Source organism: Globicephala melas, chromosome 3, assembly GCF_963455315.2.
Source record: "Globicephala melas chromosome 3, mGloMel1.2, whole genome shotgun sequence".
Lineage (NCBI taxonomy): Eukaryota > Metazoa > Chordata > Mammalia > Artiodactyla > Delphinidae > Globicephala > Globicephala melas.
The window spans coordinates 118,209,430-118,230,452 of NC_083316.1; the positions used below are offsets into that span (position 1 = coordinate 118,209,430).

At 51.0% G+C, this 21,023-nt stretch overlaps 2 protein-coding genes across 5 annotated transcripts in view; one reads left to right on the forward strand and one right to left on the reverse strand.

The window, feature by feature from the left end:
• The window catches only part of RNF14 (ring finger protein 14), a 46,445-nt gene that overhangs the window by 4,066 nt on the left and 21,356 nt on the right, over positions 1 to 21,023 (forward strand). The window contains exon 3 of one of the 3 annotated variants that reach the window (XM_060296368.1): positions 18,702 to 18,936. The exons of 1 other annotated variant lie outside the window; for it this stretch is intronic. The gene's annotated coding sequence lies outside the window, so the exon portion shown is untranslated. Of the gene's footprint in view, positions 1 to 473; positions 1,354 to 18,701; positions 18,937 to 21,023 lie in introns of those variants that run through there. One more of the 3 variants, XM_060296369.2, reaches the window with a different exon arrangement.
• PCDH12 (protocadherin 12) lies at positions 474 to 13,445 on the reverse strand. 2 transcript variants are annotated; one of them, XM_030841110.2, is made up of 4 exons: positions 10,253 to 13,445; positions 6,756 to 6,853; positions 4,675 to 4,826; positions 474 to 1,330 (listed from the first exon to the last, which is right to left on the reverse strand). In XM_030841110.2, exons 1-4 carry the CDS (start codon positions 13,130 to 13,132, stop codon positions 861 to 863), a joined length of 3,600 nt encoding a protein of 1,199 aa, XP_030696970.2. In that variant the 5' UTR covers positions 13,133 to 13,445; the 3' UTR covers positions 474 to 860. The 2 variants fall into 2 exon arrangements, with proteins under 2 accessions (XP_030696970.2, XP_060152348.1); XM_060296365.1 differs by lacking the exons at positions 474 to 1,330; positions 4,675 to 4,826; positions 6,756 to 6,853 and adding an exon at positions 6,898 to 7,084.

Here is a 21,023-nt window from a genome sequence, read left to right on the forward strand (position 1 = left end):
CTTTCCTTTCCTTGGCTGGCAGTCTAGTGTCAAGGTCGAGGGCATGGGTTTTGGTGTTGGACAAGCCTAGTTCCAATTCCTGGCTCTGCCTCCTCTCTCTCCTTGATCTTGGGCAAGACCCTCAGCCTCTCCAAGTTTCATGGCTTTGTCTGTGAAATGGGGATAATAACACCTCCCCTCCTAGGGCTGTGGAGAAATGAAATGAAATCCTATTGTAAAGACTTGTGTCTGGCTCATGTTAATGCTCTATAGTCATGCTTTTCTTAGCCTTAATTTTCCAGCTGAGAATCGGATTATTTGATAATGTAGCAGCAGCAGAGGAGCAGGGGTCAAGAGTACCCATGTCCATCATTGCCTACCTAACACTGTGCACCCTCCTGTCCAGGCCCCGCATGACCCTCTGGCCAGGAACTGGATGACAAAGAACCTTCACTCTATTCTTCCATCCTCCCTCTCGACAGGTGCAAACAGGATAACGAGCCACTGCTTTTCCTTTATTAGTAGGTCAGAGAGCTTTGCCTGGTGCCCCAGGATCCAGCCCCCCACACCCTCCAGTGTGCACCCAGGCCATCCTTTCCTGCTTGTGACACTCCTTGGCATCCGTTCTGCAGGAGAATGAACCCTCTGTGCTCTTACATGTGTTTTGCCAGCAAACACTTATCTCAGCGGCCAACTGTCTTCCTCCTCCAAAAAATCCACAGGCAGAGCCAGCCCCTAACAAGGGGTTGCTTTGGTCAGCCCGCTGTTTGTCCTGGGGCTCCTGCCTCCTCTGTGGGGCAGCACTGGTCACCTTAAGTTCTCAGGCCACCTCTGGTCAGTGAGTTCAAAGATTAGAGAAACCACCTCCTGTCCCAGAGTCCTCAAGGCCTGGGCTTCCTAACATCTCCCGGGGCCCCTGGTTCCTGGATCCACAGGTCCCTGCTGCTGCCGCCGCTGCTGGTCCTGCCCTCGGCCCCCTTCTTTCCAGATCGGACCCCAGGGCCTTCCGAGCCCGAGGCCCCGCTGGTGGCTAGGTCTAGACTCAGGGTCCTTCCGCAGACTGAGAGCCGCCGCAGCACCTCGGAGGCGGCCTCCACCGGCACGGCGGGGCGCTGCTCCAGCAGCATCTCCAACAGTGAGCTCATCTCCGACAGGAAGGTGCTAGCCAGCCGCGTGCCCGTCGGGCTCAGCTCGGGCCCCGGCGCCTTGCCGAACGTCTGGAAGGTCCTGGGCTCCTCCGAGGTCGCAGCGTCCGGGGAGAACACGTTGTCACGGTAGTTGGTGGCGAGGGGCAAAGAGAGTCTTGCCATCCAGGCCGGATCGGGGACGCTCAGCCGGTCCAGGGCCAGGCCTGCAAGGGGCGGAAGAGACGCGGTGAGGGCGGAGCCCATGGCGGGCGGGGGTGGGGTCGTGGGCAGGGCGGGGCGCCGGACAAAGAAGGAAAGGGAAATGGAGGGGACCGATGGGGCGGCCGGAGGTGGGCGGGAAGGAAGAGGCCCTGACAGGGAAGCGCTCCGGGCAGGAAGGCAGCGACTGATGTCCGCGCGTGAGCTGAGTGAGGATGCGGCAGGGGGAGGAGGAAGGCCTAGAATTAGAAATGGCCCGTTTCTAAAGCATCTACCGGTCCATGGGGCTGTTTCAGGTTTAGGTGTCCTTCATCCATCCCTGTACAGCCAGGATGTTCACTCCCTCAGGACACCACTAGCTGAGGATGCCGGGGGTGGGGGTGGGGGAATCCCCGTTTTTAGCCATTGCTGGAGTTCCTGGCTTGGCGCTGCCTTCGGTTCCTATTCATAATAATAGTGACCACTTATTAAGTACTTCTGTGCTAGGCAATTTACATAATTATCTCATTTAACCTCCACACAAACCTTTGAAGTCAAGAGTATTTTATGGATGAGGAAACTGAAGTTCCAAGAAGTTGTCACACAGCTACTAGGCAACCAAGCCCAGATTTGACCCCCAGGTCTGATGACTTGGAAGCCCCCTGTCACTGCACCACTGCACCCACTCTCTGAAGAGCTGGCCCTTCCTCCCCCTGGATGCTAGGTGGCTCTGGTTTCCCAGGCCTACTAAGGTCTGTACTGTTGCCTCCTGGCCCCATGCTCTCAACTCCTCAACCTTCCCCTCTCAAGCTGCAGGAAACCGTGTGAAGGGGCTGGCTGCCTAAGAGCTGTCCCAGGGAAGGGCCGGTGCGGTGAAAAAGTGTCCCCCAGGCCCCAAATCCCACCATCACACTTCTCCTTTTCCCATCTCTTCAACAGAAAATCCTGTCTCAGAAAACTAGTTCCAGGCCCAATGATAGAGGCCAAGCCAGAGGGAAGAAATTATAGGCCTTGTGGTTAAGAATGTGTGTCTTTAAAAAAAAAAAAGCACAACATCTGCTTTAACATGTATTTAATATTTGCTTAAGGTACCCTGCTTTAAATTCTGTGCATAGAATGAAAGACTGGAAGGGGACGCGTCATAGTGTTAACTGAAATTACCCCTGGGCAGAAATGATTTATTCTCTTTTTGTTTATCTACATTTGTCTATATTAACCAAATATTACTTTTGTGATTTTGAAAAGTTATTGCAAAATACAGTAAATGCTGTTTCTATTGATAAATGAGCCTCGGTCTTGCCTTCACAGTGTGGGGCTGTGCAGGCTGTGAGGCAGGGTCACGCCCCTTCCCGACTGGTCCAGCCCACGCCTGGGGCTTCGTGAACGTTTATTGAATGATTGAATGGACATAAATATTAACCCTGGACATTTGGGGAATGTAAACCTAAGTGCCCTGAGACTCTGGGGTAATAAGTTTAGAACTCTTTTGGTGTTACAGAATCAGGCTTTTCCTTGCACAAGGGTCAGAGAGCTTTGGAGGGAATGAAGCTTGGAATGAGAAAATCAGTGGAGTGTAGGAGAATGGCTGAAATGTGATGATGAATTCACTCCGCGGCAGGTGGGCACTGGGCAGACCTGGATTTGATTTCCTAACTTTGCAGCTTATGAGCATTGTGACCTTGAAAAACTTGCTTAACCTCTCTGAGCCTCCTTTTTCGCTCACAAAGTGGTGAAATAATAGCACTTATCTTGTCAGGTGGCTGTAAGCATTCAGTGAGCTCATGCAACGGTAAAATATGGTCATCATCACATCCTCAGGTGGGGCTTTTATCTGATGCAGCCAAGACCCCAGTGTCAGGCACATTCCCCAGTAGCCTCATCACAGTCCAGCCCTGTGAGCAGCGCAGGCACTTCTACCCCTGCTGCGCTCTTCGTCACACCACTTGTTACCATCTCCCTGTGTTCTTTGCCCTCTGTGCTGTGGGGAAGCAGGACCACATGGGAACTGAGCCCACAGGCTCCAGCGCAGAGCTGGTGCACACAGATATAATGCAAGGCACTGAGGTCGTCTGAAATTTTCTAGTAGCCACATTTAAAAAGTAGAAAGAGAAGGTGAAATTAATTTGTAAAAGTTTTTTTTATATTTAAGATCATTTTATCACATAATCAGTATTTTTAAAATTATTAATGAGATATTTTACATTCTTTTTTCATACTAAGTCTTCAAAATCTGGAGTGTGTTTTATACTTCTATCACATCTCCATTGGTACTAGCCATTTTCACATGTGGCCAGTGGCTACTCTATTGGACCTCACAGCTCCGCATTCTAGACAATGCTGTCCCGTAAAGCTCTGTAGATTTGTGCTGTCCCAAGCAATATCCATTAGCCACACGTAGCTACTGAGCTCCGGAAATGTGGCTGATATGACTGAGGAACTGAATTTTTCATTTTACTTGATTTTAATTAGATTTCATTTTACTTAATTTTAATTTAGAGCCACACTGCCTGGGTTAATAACCATTGGCTGCACAACCTTGGGAAAATTACTGAACACCCTGGCCCCTCAGTTTTTTTCCTTTATGAAATGGGGATAACGAATAGTCCCTATCTCAGAAGATTTTCTCATGAGGCAATTAGAACAGGGACTAGCACATAGAAAGCACTCAATAAAAGTTAGCTATCTATTTTTTTAACCAAGGAAAGGGAAGTCCCTGTCATGCCTTCAGAGCACAGAATATGTCCAGATGAAGAGCAGATTATTAACTACAGAAACAGAAAATCAGCGTAGGTTGGACTTACTGTGTGTTACCTGAAGGGGGCTGACTGATGCGGGGGCGGAGGGAGCTGGCAGATTCTTGAATTCTCAGGGTAAAAGGGTATTTAAAGACATCAAAGAAATGCAGATGAGTGGTTTAGGAGGTAGAGAGAGGTCCCCTGATGGTAGGTGGGCTCAGGATGGCTTCCCTTCAATCATTGAAGTGACTCAGGGCAGGCTGTATTACCTCTCTGAGCCTCAGTTTGCTGATCTCTAAATTGGAGCTCATAATATCTACCTGAAAAGACTGTTTGGAAGCTTAACTGAGATAATGTATATAAGATGCTTCCTTGGTACCTGGCACACACCAAGAGCTCAGTAACTGTTCACTATTCTTATGATGATTTTTTTTAATGAATGACCAAAGTAGAATCTGATCTTTAAACAAATGAAGATCTGAAGCTCCAGGGGAAGTGAAAAAATTTTGCTGATAGTCTCCAGAAATAGAATGGCTGTTTTCCTGCAGTGGATTGGAGCAGAACTCTGAAGCCTGGGCACAGGAGGGTACGATGGGGGCAGAAGCGGGGTCGGGGTGACCCTGGGGAGTCCCTACCTGTGTAGGGGTCCAGCAGGTTCGACAGCTCTTCTTCTAGCAGCTGCTTCACAGAGAGGTCCTCCTCAGGGTCCAAGGGCCCTTCCTCCTGATCTGGTTCTGCCTGGCCACCAGCCCTGGCACCTGGGCCATCTGTGTCTGGGATTGCACTCCTGCAAAGGGAGCCAACACAGTCCGTGAGTGAGGAAATTCACACATAGTTTCATTCATTCCTGCTCATGAATAGTCTTCTATTCATGCCAGCATTCATTCATCCACAGAGGGAAGTGGGTCCACAGCCCAGCCTTCAGAGTCAGACCAATCTGGGTTACTTGATCCCAGCCCTCCTGCCTACTCTGAGTCTGCTTCCTCATCTGTAAAATGGGAGTAATAAATAACACCCACCTCATGGGGCGTTATGGGGGTAAAATGAGGTGTTGCATGTAAAGAGCTTAGCACAGTGTTGTAAGCAGTCAGCAAACAGAAGTGACTATGAATGCCCTGATATTACTCACCATTGTCCCTCCATTGCTTCTCATTACCTGGCATGGAATAGGAGTTTAGTAAACTTTGGGTGATCTAATGCAGTCATCCTTCCACCCCTCCATCCCTCTATCTGAGTATGAGCTCCAGTGAGGGCAGGGATATATGTCTGTCTCATCCCCTGCTCTCTCACCAGTGCTCAGAATAGGACTTGGCACATAGTAGGTGCTTAATAAATACTTTGTGGACTGAGTGACTGAATGTTCCTTCCTCCCTATTTGAGGCTAAATCGCAGACCAGAAGAGCAGGTCAATAGAGGATGCAGCAGAGGTGAGGCATCCGAAAGCTACTCAGAATCTACTATGGTGTCTCTTGCTGTCTCCCTGACCCCTCCCTCCCAAAGACCCTCTCTATCACCTGGGGGAGGCCAGTTCCTGGGACTACCTTAGCATGGTGGGGACAGGCCTGGCGCCTCATCCCAGCATCTGGAAAAGCTCCCTTTAAGGCCTGGGGGTCCTTGCTGCTTTTTTTCTGTGGCCATTTCGGCTCCTATGCAGGGGTAGCAAGTTTGCAAGTAATGGCAACAACTAATGTTTATTGAGCAATTACTCTGAGTCAGACATATGCTTTGCAAGGTATATTTACCTTCTCATCAAACCTTTCACGTCTGTAAGGGGTTCTCTTGTTGTCCTCATTTTACAAATGAGAAAACCAAGATTTGTGAAGATTAGGTAGCTTGCCCAAGGTCCCCACAAATTAAGTAAGAATTCAAATCCGGGCTGATACGACTCTGGAATGTGTGTGCTCACCGCTACTCTACACTATTTCTAGCTATCTTTGCAAAAAAAAAAACAACAAAAAAAAGACTGTAAGTTGTCACAGCAAGAGCACTGAACCGGAAGTCAGTGTCCTGAGAGCTGGTCCCAGCTTTGCCACTCACTGGCTATTTGACCTTGAGCAAAGTCACTTTAAGGGGAAAGGACTTAGCATTGTTTGTGTACCTCCCATGTGCCAGGCACTGGGCCATGGGCTTAGAATGCGTGTGATCATTAAATCCTTACCCCATCACTACGAGGAAGTGTGGTGACCTCTGTTTCATGGATGAGAAACTGCATCCCTGAGGCTTGCTTTGCTCAAGTTTACATAGCTGGGTTGGATCAAACTACTTAGAGCCTCAGTTTCTCCATCTGTAGCAAGAGGGAGTTAAATTAGATGTCCTCTTGAGGTCTCTTTAATTCTAGGATGGCCCAAAGGAACACACCCACACACCCACATCCTTAGCCAGGAGCCTTCATATTATGTTTAAGGGTCAAGAGAAAGAGCTAAACGTTACAGATTTAAAGTTCATAGCCCAGCACCTCTGCAATCAGGGAACAGATAGATAATCAGAGCCTCAGGGATGAAGTCACTTCCTTAGTGACTCGGGTCCTGTAAATACTATTAATACAGTTGCTCCAGGACCAGGATGCCTGGGTGGGGGAATGGATGCTGTTCGCTGCAGTCTCCCAGGGGAGCAGCGTCTGGGATGTGCTCACCCTTCCTCAAGGCACAGAGGCTGCAAGGGTGAGGGCAGGCTGGTGGGGGGCTTGAGAAGCCAGTGGGGGCTACGTGCAGCTTACCTGCTGCCGCCGGGCTTGGCCAAGTACTTATTTCCCCGGTGGTTTGGTTTGGGCTGGAATTGGCCCTGATGCAGCAAGGACAGCAGCTGGGAGATTTGCTACAAGACAGGAAAAATCTGTTGACTCCACACAATTCCGACCCAGCACACTTCCTCACCGGATGTTTCCCTCAATGCCGGCGCTTTCTTTTTATAGTCTTTCCTCCAGCTTCAGATGTTCGTGGATCGGATGGGGGATGGTGAACGGTGATGGTGACGGAGGCAGGGATGTGTGCAGACAGGTTCCCTGCTTGGCCATGTGTCAACTACAAATTCCCGGGACCTGGGAGTCTGAGAGAGAGAATGAGAACCCTCTGGGCCTGTCCCCCAACTCTCATTCCCCCAGGAGACCAGCTCCCGGTGGAAGCGGTGGGACGGGGGTGAAAAGGGCATGTCCTGACTGTAAATGTATTATAACCTCGATAAGGATTATTGTAAAGTGTTATTTCCCCCGCTTCAGTGATGTTCAAAAACTGAGCCATTGTTGGCGGGCCAGATGTAAGACTATGTTGTACAGAAGGCAGAAGGGTGTCTTTGAATCATTCGTTTATTCATCCTTTCATTCGCTCGACAAGTATTTAATGAGAGCTTGTTTGTGCCACGCCGAGTGCTTGCTGGGGGGGTAAGAGTGAGAACAAGGCCCAGTCTCTGCCCTCAGGGAGTTCCCAGTCTGCCAGGGAGGACAGTCAGGGGAGAGAGGACACAGCAGCTGCTATGGGGGGTTGCACCAGGGATGAGAAACGATGGAGGTCAAGTGGAGCAGAGGAAGGCCCCTCACCCAGCTTGCAGCAAGGAGGGAGTTACGGGGTGGGGCTGTGGATACAGGGGGAAGTAATTCACTTATTTCAACATATGTTTTCTGAGTTCATACTACATGCCAGGCGCCTCTGCTGAGACCCGGAGGTTCCACAGGGGCTTGGCAAGTGGAGAGAGGGTGAGGGCCAGGGTGAGGGAGGAAGGGAGTTTCGGTCAGAAGGTGCTCAAGCTGAAAGGCCAGAGGAGACGGTGGCGTTTCAGAAAGGCTGGTGAATGGGGCAGGCGTGGGTGAGACGTCAGGGTGAGGCCCCACAGGCCCTTGTGAGGGAGAAGGCAACAGACCAAGTCAAGGGCGTTTCTAGCTTGTTCTGTGATGTCAGGCAGGTTTTTAGACATACTCAGACCTCAGTTTCCTCATCTCTAAGGTGGATCTAAAAATACCACCCAGACTTCTTTACAGGGTTGTCAGGATTAATTAGGTGGTTTGAAAATTTGAAATGCTCTGCAGAGTCAAGGGGTTTGGGTTGTTCCTCCTAGAAATGCTGCGTCTGCCTCCCAACTGGGCCCAGACCCCCTCTTCCCTGAGAGGGTCCCTCTGCCCTCTGGGCAGCTCAAGACAGAAAATGCCAACCTCAGAGGAGAGTTGGAAGGGGATGTGGCCAGGACTGGGGTTTCACTGTGATATGGGAGGGCCAGGGTCCCATTGCCTGCCTCAGGGCAGTTCCCACCTCCTGGCTCAGGCCCAGAAACCCTCCTACAAGCACCTGCCACCCTGTTTTCGAGTGACAGCTGCTACTTCAGGGAAACTCCCTGAGTGCCAAACCCTAAGTTGTATGCTGTCATTCAGGCTGTCATTTCACAGTTAGAGTCCAGACTCTGGAGTCAGACTTGGGTTCAAGTCCTAAATCTGCCCCTGTTCCACTTCCCATCTGTGTGGCCTTGAGGAATTACTTAAGCATTCTGACCCTCAGTTTCCTCAGCAGTAAAAAAAAAAAAAAGGGAATAAAAATGAGACTCAGGTCATGTGTTGGTTGTGGCTATGAGGATTAAATGAGTGAAAGTCTATAAATTACTTAGGAATAGATCTTATGATAAGCACTTAATAACTGTCCAGTGGTATATAATCTCATGTCATTCTTCAGTAACCCAAGGAAAGAGATACCATTATATCCACTTTACAGGTGTGGCACCTGAGGCTCACAGGGGCTACACAGCAATTAGAGGCAGGGTTGGACTTTGAACTGGGATCTGACTCCACTGTGGCACTGTGCTACCAGAAAGACAAGCATTAGGCAAGCTGCCTCTTACCCTCAACTTGATCCCAACTTGGTACCCTCCTCTCTTTCACCCCAGTGGGGTCACCCACAGGGCTTGCTATCTGCTCTGTTTGCCAACCACCAGCACAGTGTTTGGCACAAAGAGCTCATTCAATAAGCATTTGATGAATGAATGGGTGAATGAATGAATGAACAAATGAATGAATGCATGGCTCTGGGCAACTTCTGGGGCTGCACAGAGCCCAGGGCAGGACTCCTGAGAGAGCAGCTGGGCCCTCTCGAGGTGGCTTCCTGGGGAAGGGGTGGGGGAAGGAAGCTGTGTCCTTGCTCCGCAGGAAACATGAGCTGATAGCCTGGCTCATGACAGAAGTGTGCCTTGGGCGGGCAGCCTGGCACAGGGAAAATGATCTAGGGTTCAGAGGAGTTGATACGGGTGTGAGATCAGACACCGTCCCGGAAAAAGCTTTCCCAGGTGTGTCCAGTAAATCCTAGGTCACTGGACACAGCCATTCATCATCCCGTTTAATTCTCAACCCCCTGGGAGGTAGACACAGCTAAGTTTGGCATCACATTCCCCGTTTTATAGATGAAGAAAATAAGGCTCAGATATTAATGTTGCCCAGCTCCTAAAGTGGCTGTGCTGAAACTGGAACCTAGATCTGCCTAACTCCCAAGTTCCAAGGTTGTTTCCACTGTCCTATCCCATAGGCCTAGCTGGCAAGCTCTGGGGTCTCAGGCAGGTCAAATGCAGCCCCTGAGCCTGGGGGCAATGATGCCTATGCCGGCTTGCTTCACCCGGAGGTTGCCCAGATGAGATGAGGGCAGGTGAAATGGAGAAGAGCTTTGCAGAAATCATCATAATCATTTTCTGAGTGCTGACTACACGCCAGACGCTATTCTAGAGGCTTTAAGCACATTCACTTTATTACCTTCAAGCAAACTTGGGAGATGGGTGCTGTTAACTTGGGCTACTTCAACAGAGAAGCTGAGTGACTTCCCTGTGGTTCACAGCTTGGAAGAGGTGGAGCCACAATTTGAACTTGGGCAGCCTTGCTCCAAAGCTTGTACTCTCAATCACTACCTTTGCTCTGTGTCTACTTGCACAAGGCACTCTAAGTGAGTGCTCATATAGGAATTAACTGACCAGATCCTTAGGACAATTCTGCAAGGCAGATGCTCTTACTGTCATCCCTATTTTATAGAGAAGGAAACTAAGGCTCAGAGACAGTAAGTCATTTGTCCAGGATCACACAGCTAAATTCTGTTGACCCCAGAGCTGTGCCCTGAACCACTGCACCCAATGCATCCTAAAGTGCGTGGTGAGCTTGAGGAATGAATGTGAAGAATGTGAGGGTAATGGGGTCTGATGCTGTTGTGGGCGGGTGAGGGGGGCTGACAAGAGAGGGAGCTGCCCACACCGAGTTACCTGAACAGGAGGCGAATCCACAGTGAGCTCCTCTACGGGGTTCCGCTCCGCAAAGGCAGCCACAGACAGCCGGACCAGGCTCCGCAGGATCTGACGGGGGCCTGACTCTTTCTCAGGGGCTACTTTGCCATGGAGATTCCGCTGCCGCCTCAGGGTTGCAGAGGAGGCCGGCGGGCTCAGCGGGGCCTCCTTACTGCCCTGGTCCCCAGGCACCCTCCCTGTGGGGCTGCCCGCAACCTTCAGGGGCCTTGAGCGGGGCTGGCCCGTCGCAGGTTGGGGCTCGGGAAGGTTCAGGTTCTCCCGGGAGGCATTCCTCTGCCTGGGATGGTTGAAAAGGAGGTTGACAGTGTCCTGCAGCACCTCTCGGCTCTCGGCCAGCGTTCCCTGGTTACCTTGGTTACGCAGAGTCCTGTACAGGGTCGGTGTGAGATGAAAGGGGGCCTGCAGGCAGGGGTCCCAGCCTGCTTCCATCATCGCTTCCTTGCCCACGTGCTTGGGGGGCTGCCCAGCTTCTCCAGGCTCATCCACCTGGCCCCTGAGCACAGGCACGAGGTGGATGTCCGCCTTCTGGATGTGTTTCTGGGGCCTCTTGGGCTGGTGACGGTAGGTGGACTCGGCCTCCCGACAGTTGTAGGCCCTGTTGTCCTTCTTCTCCGTCCGGCAAATGGACATAATCAGAGCCAAGATCAACCCGGAGATGGCCAGCAGTACGACCAGGCAAATCACCGTGAGCACCGATGTGCTCAGAGCCCCAGGCTCACGGGCTGAGTCCCTCAAGTGGTCCACACTGGTGACGAAGAAGACCCTCAACAGGGCCCGGGTCTGTAAGGAGGGGCTGCCCCGGTCTTCCACCACGATCTCCAGCTCCCACTCACTCCCCGTGAGGCTGCTGGCATTGGTGATGTTGATGAACAGCTGCCCCAGGTGGGGGCTGAGGACAAAGAGACCGGCTTCGTTCCCACTCTGAATGCTGTAGAGGAGCTCTCCATTTGCCCCCGAGTCTGCATCTCTTGCTACAATGGTCACCAAAAGGAATGGCCGGGAGCTGGGGGTGGCCTGTGGTGGCATGTCAGTGCCTGCTGGACCCACGCCATTGGGAGTTTCAATGGGCACCAGCAGGTGACCTGTGGAGGCATTTACAAGCACCGAGAGACTGGCTTTCCCATCGCTGAGCACGGGGTGAATCACCTCTGGGACATTATCATTGGCATCCAGCAGGCTGACCCACACAGAGACACTGGATGCAAGCTGGGGCTGCCCCCTGTCCTCTGCGATCACCAGGAACTCGAAGCCGGCCATCTGTTCATAGTCCAGTGACCTCTGAGCGGTGACCTCGCCTGTGTCTGAGTCAATAGCTACCAAGTGAGAAACTGGGGAGTCCTGGATGTGGTATGAGATTTTCCCATTAACGCCCAGATCTGCATCATGGGCCTTGATGGTAATGAGGTGAAGAGAGGGTAGGTTGTTTTCCCGAGTGGAGACCTGGTACCTGCTTTTCTCAAACACAGGTGCGTTGTCGTTGGCATCACTGATCTGAATGCTGAGCTGTTTCTTGACTGATAAGGGCTGGGGTCCTTGGTCTTGGGCCAAAAGAGTGAGGGTGTATTGCGGCCACTGCTCTCTGTCCAGCGTGGCATTAGTTAGCAGCATGTATGTGTTGCCATTGGTCCTCTTCAGCCTGAAGTGGCCCAGCTCTTGGCTCAGCCAACAGTGGACCAGGCCGTTGTTTCCTGAGTCTAGGTCATTTGCCATGATGAGAGCAATGAAACTGTCCTTGGGAAGAGCTTCGGACACCAGGGATGGTTGGGAGGCCCACGTGATGTGGATGTTTGGGGTGTTGTCATTGACATCCAGGACCTTGATGAGAATTTTGCAGTGGGCTGGGATGGGATTGGGACCCAGGTCCCTTGCCTGGACATCCACCTCATAGGCAGGATTCTTCTCATAGTCTAGGGGTTGACGCAGAATCACCTGGCCTGTCTTGGCATCAATACTGAAGGTGTCCAGCACCTCTGGAGGCACGTGCTTACTGAGGAAGTATTCCACCTCCCCGTTGGGGCCTTGATCAGGGTCTGTGGCAGTCAAGTTTATGAGGAGAGTACCAGGGGCAGCGTCTTCTTGGATTTCCAGTGCCAGCGAACTCTCAGCAAACACAGGGCTATTGTCATTGGAGTCCAGGACATTGACCTTGACCAAGCTGGTGCCTGACTTGGGGGGGTTCCCACTGTCATAGGCAGTTAACACCAGATCAAAAAATGAGTGGATTTCCCGGTCCAGCTCCTTCACCACCACGAGTTCCGCGTGTTTGGTCTCATCGGGCCCCACAATGACATCCAGGGCAAAATGCTCGCTGGGAGACAGCGTGTAGGAGTGCAGAGTGTTGGGGCCAGTGTCTGGGTCCAGAGCTCTGTCCAGGGGGATCCGGGTGCGCAGGGAGGCGCTCTCAGAGATTTCCAGCTCCTGCTCACCTTTGGGAAACTGAGGCTGGTGGTCGTTGATGTCCAGCACCTGGATCTCCACGTGGATGAGAGCCAAATCCCCTGTGGCAAGCACGTCAAAGGAAACCAGGCAGGGGTCCTGCTGCCGGCAAAGCTGCTCCCGGTCCAGCCGCCTCCCCGTGCTGAGCAGGCCGTCCTTGGAGTCCACCTGGATGGGGAGCGCCTGAGGCAGCTGCAAGACCTGGAAGGCAGCCCCTGCTCGCCCAGACCTCTCCTCCCGGCCCAGTTCCTGAGACAGCTTCCCTATCACTGTGCCGGACGGTACTTCCTCTGACACTTGATATTTCACAGTGAGAGTGGCGACCTCCTGACAATCCCCTGAAAGGAACAAGTAGCCACCTGGCCCCCAAAGTCCCAGCAGAAGTGGCAGAAGTCGCATCATGCTTACCGCCAGAGTGGGCTAGATCCAGAAACCGCTAGAGTTCTTCGAAGGCTGGGCAAGTCCTCCAGTGTTCCCTGGGGGGCTTGATTAGCCCTGTTCTCCTGCCCCCAGACCTGCTGGCACAGCCTCGTCCCATAATTAGTTGATGGAGCCAGCAGAATTCCCAGGCGAGGCCATCTTCATCAGAAGAGATTTGAGGGGTCCAAGGACCAATGAAGGAAAATTGTTCAGGGGCACTGTTGGTCCCCGTTAGCAAATGATGGACAAGAGCCGGTCCAGGAGGGACTTGACCCAGTAGAGCAGGATGTGGGGATCTGACTTCCAAACAGTTGCTAGGCTGGGGAAACAGAGAAGCAGCTTTTTCCTATGGAAACCCCACCTACAGGAAAAGGGAGGGCTATGAGTTTCTATGCCAATTAGAGAAAGAGAGTTTCCATGAAGCTGAGTGGCCCGCCGCTGAGGAGGATGCGGCTGGGGACAGGCCGGATGGGAAGGTGCCGTCCATGTGGCAAGGCAGCCACTGAGGGGAGGGGAGCCCCTGCTGTGGCCAAGTGAGCAGAGAGCCTGAGCCCCTCCCGGGCAAGTCACACCCTGGCCTCTCTTCCCTTCCTTGTCTCTCTTTGTTTCCGTCATCTCCCGTCATTCTTCTCCCATTCCCCTTTTTCCCACACTTGTCTACCTCTCAGTCTTGACTTCGCCCTCATCACCCGTTTTTGTCTCATGGGAAGCAGCGCTGATTAAGAGAGTGGCTATAAGAGCCAAAATGCCTGGGTTCAAATCCTGACTCCACAACTTCCCAGCTGGGTCATGTAGGACAAGTCACTCAACCTCTCTGGGCCTCATCTTAAGAGCACAGATGGGAATAACAACAGTAGCCCTCTCAGCAGGAAATCGTGGGGATGAAATGAAACATTGGCCCGGAGTCGTAGGCAATGACGTTGTTCTTAGCGGTGGGTGGTGTGATCTGCCAGCTTGGCCTACCTTGTGGCTGCCTCTGGCTCTTGCACTGGCCCTGGGTCAGTCCCTGCCCACATACTTCAGGAGCCAAAAGTGCCCGTGTCCTTGGCTCCTGAAGTACAATGACCTTTCTGACCCGACGGTGTGGCCTCCCTCCCCCTTCCCTTCCGGCTCCCTAGCCTCCTGGCCCATTGTTCTCCACATCTGGTCCAGCCTGAGCCCCTGTTCGGGGGAATCCCCCAGCTCCTGCTCCTTGGTCTTGGAGGTTTTTATACCTTTCCCTCTCCCACACCTTCCTCTCCCTTTCCCTCCCTTCCTCCAATTCTTCTCTTCCCACTGCTGTTCATGTCCAAGAGTCCCGTCACAGAGGTGAGGCCAGGAGGGGGGCGAGTGGGCAGTTGGCTTGGGTGGCCTTGAGGTGACTTGCTGCTTCTCATTTCCTCCTCCATCCACTGCCCCCACCATTGTCCAGTCTCGCACTTTACCTTGAGGTTGAGTCCAGAGGTTTGTAAACCTTTTGAAGTGATGGGAGTTAAGGGCCAGCTTCCCCTCAATGGGTGTTGGCAGCTCAGTCCTTGGGGCTGGAGGTGCCTGTTGGGACACAAGTGACTCCAATCAGGCCCATTGGCCAGGGGGCTTGTGGCCATTAGGATGGGGCGACTGAGGACCTCCCTGGCCTAAGCCTCACCTTGCACCCCCCTTCCCCTCTGTATTCTCTTTCCCACACCCTATCCTTTCATATTCTACCCCTGGAGGTTTCCCAATAGCAAGGGGCCTGAATCCAATGGGGTGTTTCCTACAGTCTGGCTCTGAAGACAGAACACTCAATAGCTCGGAGACGTGGCACAAGTCACATAACCTCTTTGGGCCTCAGTTTCCTTCTCTGTAGAGCATGGCTGTCACCCATCTCCCGAGTCTGTGGTAAGGATTTGATGAGATAATGCAAGTGGAGGCTTGCTGCAGTGCCTGGCACAGAGAAAGCACTCATTACATGGGACTCGTTTGCCTTGTACTGTTGGCCAGGCTTTATACCTCGAATGCAAATGGTAAAAATGGTCTTGCATTTGTCCCTTCACGTTTTTTCCTCCGCCTTCTTGGCCAGGAAGGCTCATTTCCCAGGGCTTCTTCATCTCGGGCGAGGGCCCAGTGCTACCTGCCCTGCAAGGGGAACCAGCGTGGGCCCCAGGCCCTCTGGTGACAGTCAGCCTGCATGGCGGCCTCACTGTCTGGCCCTCACCCATCCTACTATGTGCAAGGCAGTGAGCAAGACAAAGTGACCCCCAAGGGGCTTGTAGTCTCAAGCCAGGGTGGGGAAAATGAAAGAAGTGGGTCCAGTGGATCGCTCCAGAGTCAGGCTTAGGGATCAGGGGAGGCTCCTCCTGGAGGACCCTCCGACACACCCTGAAGGACGGGGAAGAGTGGGGGGGGGGCAGGTGCGAGCAGGTGGAGGGAGCAGAATGGAAGAGGCTGGAGGTGGGCGACCTTGCTTCTCGCAGTCCCACACGAGGGCCTGTGCGAGTGGGGAGGAGGACGGTGGGCTGGGGGTGTCAGCAGCGGCCGCCAGATGACGGAAGGCCTGGGACCCCGTGCTCAGGATTTGGACCTTGTCCTGAAGGCCATGCAGAGCTTTGGAAGGGGTCTGAGCAGACTGATGAGAATAGCAGCTACCTGCCAAGCTTTGTCCCGAGTGTTTTACCTGCATCGTCCCATGCCACCCTCACAACCAGGCCATAGGGGTGAAGAAGCTGAGCAAGGGTAGCTTGCCCAAGATCACGCACATTTGCCCTCCACAAAGCCCCTTCAACTGTACTCTGGGACGTCGATTGAAAGGGAACAGAGAAGAGGGAAGAAGAAGGCCAGCTGGGAGTAATGCAGGGGAGCTTTGGTACAGGAGACTCTGGTGCTGAGAACGTTTCTGGAGTGCCATCTGGTGGCCAAAGGCAGGAAAGCCACAGAGGCAGGGAGGTGGGTGGCTGGAGTTCTCAAATGTCCACAACTCCAGACCCGTGTTCCTGTGCTACGTACAACACAATGGAAGGAGCTATACCCAGGTGACAATCATTTCACTTAGTGGGAAACCTAATGTGACCCAACGCCCACAGGAGGAATTATGGAATTCATGATTTTACATGTGTTAACATTTATATTCTGGAAAGGGCATTGATTGTGTGTGTGTGTGTGTGTGTGTGTGTGTGTGTGTGTGTTGCCTTGACTGGGATTCGGGGATGTAAAAAATGGACTCACAGGCCAAGAAAAATTTTGAATTTGGATTTCGTAGGTGGTTTTTTTCTTGTTCTCTGTTTTACTCACGTTGGGGGCAGGAAGCTAAGACAACCCTTTAAGAGTCCAAAGTCAGCAAACCAGACCTTTTAAAGGCTATTACCTCTGGGAACGAGGTCCCCTTTTAGTAATATTTCCTCCTCCTTTTTGGCTACAGGGTCAGTTGATCTTTAGCCGCCACACATCAGGGGGTGAAACTGGAGTTTATCTGGAGAGCCTTCATCATCCTGAGTTTTGAAAATAGGTTTGAAGGAGCAGAAGTCCTCTGAAATAGGTCCGAAATAGCTGAGGACAGCCTCCCTCTTTTTGAAAAGAGGGCAGGCTTGGGCTTGGTGCGTGAAGCCTTGTTCACCACCAGCCTTGGGGTTGTTCACACTTGGGTCCGTTGTTTGGGAGGGGTTGGGGAGTGAAGTGAGAAGGGTGGGGGGGTCAAAGGATCCCTGGTGTCCTGAGGAACCTTGAGGGGTCAGACCAGCAGGGTGGGACTCTGACCCTTGGGGGACTTGAAGACCAGCTGGAGGAAGGCTAAGATCATGCCCCACCTATGAATGTCCTGCGGGGTTGGCTGCTCACCCCCAGGGCCCCCTGTGAATCTGCCCAGTCGCTGGCCATAGTCATCACCACCCACCAAGGCAGTGTTGATGCAACTGGGAAGCTTCATCCTCAGGATCATTCTGGTTGGGGAGGTGACTGGACCACCTAAGGTCTGCCTCTTTTTTTCAGCAAGACCTTGTTGAAATTGGAGGCAGTGTAGCCAGGGCCATTGGCTGGGAGACTCAAGTGGCTGTTCTGGGTCACCTGGTCCTGGCCCGCACTCTGTGATCTCTGTTGGGACAGACCACGGATGTCCATTCCCACACAAGGGCACCTCTTTCTGGGCAAAGAGCAGAGAGAAGAATGCACTTTGCAGGGAGAAATTTGCCAAGAAATAAGACTTTTCAAGAAATGAAAAGGCTTTGTGTCTTGATTAAGAGTGGTATCTCTCAGAAGCGTCCACGTATCACGATCACTTGAAAAGCTTTTCAAAATACCAGGAACAGGGCAAGAAAATTCATACTTTTCTCTTTCGCAGCCTGCCAAAGAGAATTTTATAATTGCCAGCTCTATTACCCCCTCTCTGAAAATGCTTCATCTTTCAGATCATTTGGGACCGGATTGAGAAAGTTGATTGGACCTTTTTTGCTGGCAAGAGAGGCCTAATTGATCTACATAATAAAAGGAAAAATAGATGAGGGGGTGGGGGATTGCTGAAGCTTGAGGATATTGTGGAGGGAGGTACCCTACAGAACGGGCAGAGGCTGTGAAGGAAGTAGGTTGAAGATAAGGACTTTCCAACAGATAGTTGTAAACTGTGGATCACCTGCGTGGTTTTCAAGATAAATGCAAGAAAAGATTTATCATTTATTTTGTGCTTTAGTAACCACAACACGGCCCCCCCGAACAGACCACATAAATTCTGAGTTGATAAGGGTAACACTTATGTCTCTCTCCCCCATCCTTAGAGGGGGAGAGGGCTACTTCCAGCATGTAGATTTTGGTTCTGATATACTGTAGGTCATTCTGCCACGCACCCCTTCTCCACCCCAACCTCACTGAGAACCACTGACATAGAACTTCTTAGAAGCACCAACAACCTTGTAAGGGCCAAACTCTACAGCCATCAGGCCTTTCTCACTGAGCATCCTCCTGGTCCCCACCTCCCCCCGTGCTTGTGTCAATGCTCCGCAGAAGCTCTGCGCACAGCTGGTTCTTCTTCCGTATTTCTGCAGGCTCTTCTATCTGCTTCTCTGAATCCTCCTTTGGTTTGCCTTCCTTCTGACTCCCAGGTATGGGCATGTCCACCAGATAACTCTCTTCAGCCCTCTCTTCTACATAGGGTTATTAGCCCAGAAATAGTTTGCCAGATTTAACAAATAAAAATATACTGTGCCCTGTTAAATTTGAATTTCAGATAAACAATGAAAAATTTTTAGTATTTTTATCTGGCAATCCTATCCAGAAGTAATGTATGATCTTACCACAAGTTCTTTTCTGTTTTCATTTTTCCTCTTCTTTTTACTTTTAGAACTTTGGTTTACACAGTGAATTTGAAAATCTATCAGTAAACACAAAAATCAAACATATTGACTGGGAGCATCATCTGTGCATGAATATTCAGAGGCTGACTCTGTTGATTGGCCTTGTTATGTATTCAGCATTTCTCGGTGACTCTAGGATGGAACTGTTCTCACACTGGAAGAACCACCCCAGAGAAAGCCTGGATCACACTCATTCATTAATTTATTCGGTCATCCAGCCACTCATTTTTTTTTTTTTTTTTTTTTTTTTGCAGTACGCGGGCCTCTCACCGTTGTGGCCTCTCCCGTTGCGGAGCACAGGCTCCGGACGCGCAGGCTCAGCGGCCATGGCTCACGGGCCCAGCTGCTCCGCGGCATGTGGGATCTTCCTGGACCGGGGCACGAACCCGTGTCCCCTGCGTCGGCAGGCGGACTCTCAACCACTGCGCCACCAGGGAAGCCCTCAGCCGCTCATTGGTGGAATTCAGCATGTTCTTCTCCATTTACAAGGTCAGGGTTTCTTTGGCAAGGGAAGTGGTAAATAGCTAAAGCTGACCCACATTTTCCCCTTTCCATTGGTTTGGTTTTCTTTCTTCACATAGAATCTAATCAGCCTAATTCTCACCTTGCTTCAGAAAGATTCTTGCAGGAAGGAAAATGAGTCCTGCCATCGTTACATAAATTCTCATGGGGCTCCCCTTTATAAGTTTATGACAGCCAGGAGTTGAGCCTGGAGCTCCGAGAGAAACAGCCATACACTGATTTATGATGGCCGCTGCTAAATCTCACCCCTCTTTCTTTCTTACAGCGCCATGTTACCTTGGGGTTACAAAACCCTTTTCACTGTTATTCGGGGGAATAATAATGAAGTCCCAGTTTGCAAGTATAAACATGATCATTCTTTGCCTATTATTGTAAATCAAATTTTACCTTTTGCATCAGAAGCGCAGAAAACATTTTTATACTGTTAGCCACCGCAAGCCTCTCTACGAGTCTGTTTTTATATAACCCTGGGATGACCTGAGGTATTGTTTGAGCTACGCTGACCAGGGAAGCTGGCCACACAGGTAGTCTGGCTATTTCTCCTTACAGACCTGAGCACTTTGCATGAGCAAAGTGTAAACTTGATCTAAGCATAGCATTAGGGTTAGTAATGTGGGCTCAGGACTCCAATTGCCTGGGCTCAAAGCCTGGCTTTGTAATTTCCTATCTGTGTGACAGTGGCAAGCCACTTAACTTCTCTGTGATCAGTCTCTTTAGCCTTAAAATAGGGATGACGATGATGGTAATATGTTACAGGGTTACTGTCAGGTTTAGGTTAGTCAATACAGAACATTTAGAGTGGGGCATGGGACATGAGTAGCGCTCTAGTTGTTAATTATTTATAATTGCTTTTAGTGTAGTAGCTCTCAATTTTTTTTTGAGGATGAAGCCCCCGTTTTAAAGAAACACCAATTTTTCAGATTCCCAGGTGATAATGGTAAATTTTTTGAGATCTGCAGAGTGAACAAATACATAACGACAGGAGACCAGCAGTGATACTTCTGTAATGAGGTGGGGCTCACCACTGTCCAGTCCTGTCCCAGAGTTGGGGCAGGGCTTTCCCTTCCACACTGCTGCCCCTCTCTACGTCAAGGCTTGTTTCAGGGGTGCTTGTGAGTGGTGGCCATTGAAAAGGAGGCTGTCCCCTCTGGGCAGGTGGGATGAGCTCAGCAAAGTCTCTGGACACCATTTGGATGCCAGTGATGGACGGGAAGCAGTGCAGTTCCTGATGGAAGCCTGCTGGTCCCTACAAGACCAGACATATTTTGTGACTTACTCCTGCATCTCTACCCAATGGCCTGGGTCTTGACCTCTGGCCTAGGTCACACACCCCATCCTCTCCTAGCCCTAGACTCCATCATCATCTAGTGTCCCTGGGGACGGGGTATGGCGTTGGGTCTCTTTCTCTCTCTCTTTGTATCTTCATTCTCACCTATCATGATGTCATAAACTGTAATCCTGACTTTCCTAGGGCCTCGCCTTTTAATTCTTAAAGCCAGAATGATTTTATTCTGTATTTCTGTTTCAACAAACCCTAGTTCTTTCACAGGCTCTAAGAGAGGGTCAGACTGATGCAGAATTGGTCCTGATACTATATGTCACCACTGAATGACACCGGTAAAATCATTTCACCCCTTAGTGCCTCAAGTTCCTGATTTGTGAAATGGGGAGATAAAATTACCTTGGTCATGGGGTCCTGGGTGTTTAAATGGGACAATGCGTGTAAAATGCTTAGCACAGTGAAGGGCTGGGCACGTGGGGATAGCTCAATTTAAAACCAAACGACATAACGCCAGTCACATAAAACCAAAGATACAAAAATGTTATTTTTATGGAGTCTAAAAAGAAAATTAAGTAGAAAACTCTCTTTATCCAATCCTGACCTCCAAACTGGACTCTGAATGCTTAGTCCACTTTAAACATTCATCCAAATTATTAACACTGCTTTGAAATCCTCCCTTCTATTCCCTCCATCCTGTGACCTCTGACATGAAGTCATGATGTGATGTCACAATTCACCTCCTACTCCGACTTTGTGAGAATTTCCCGACCTG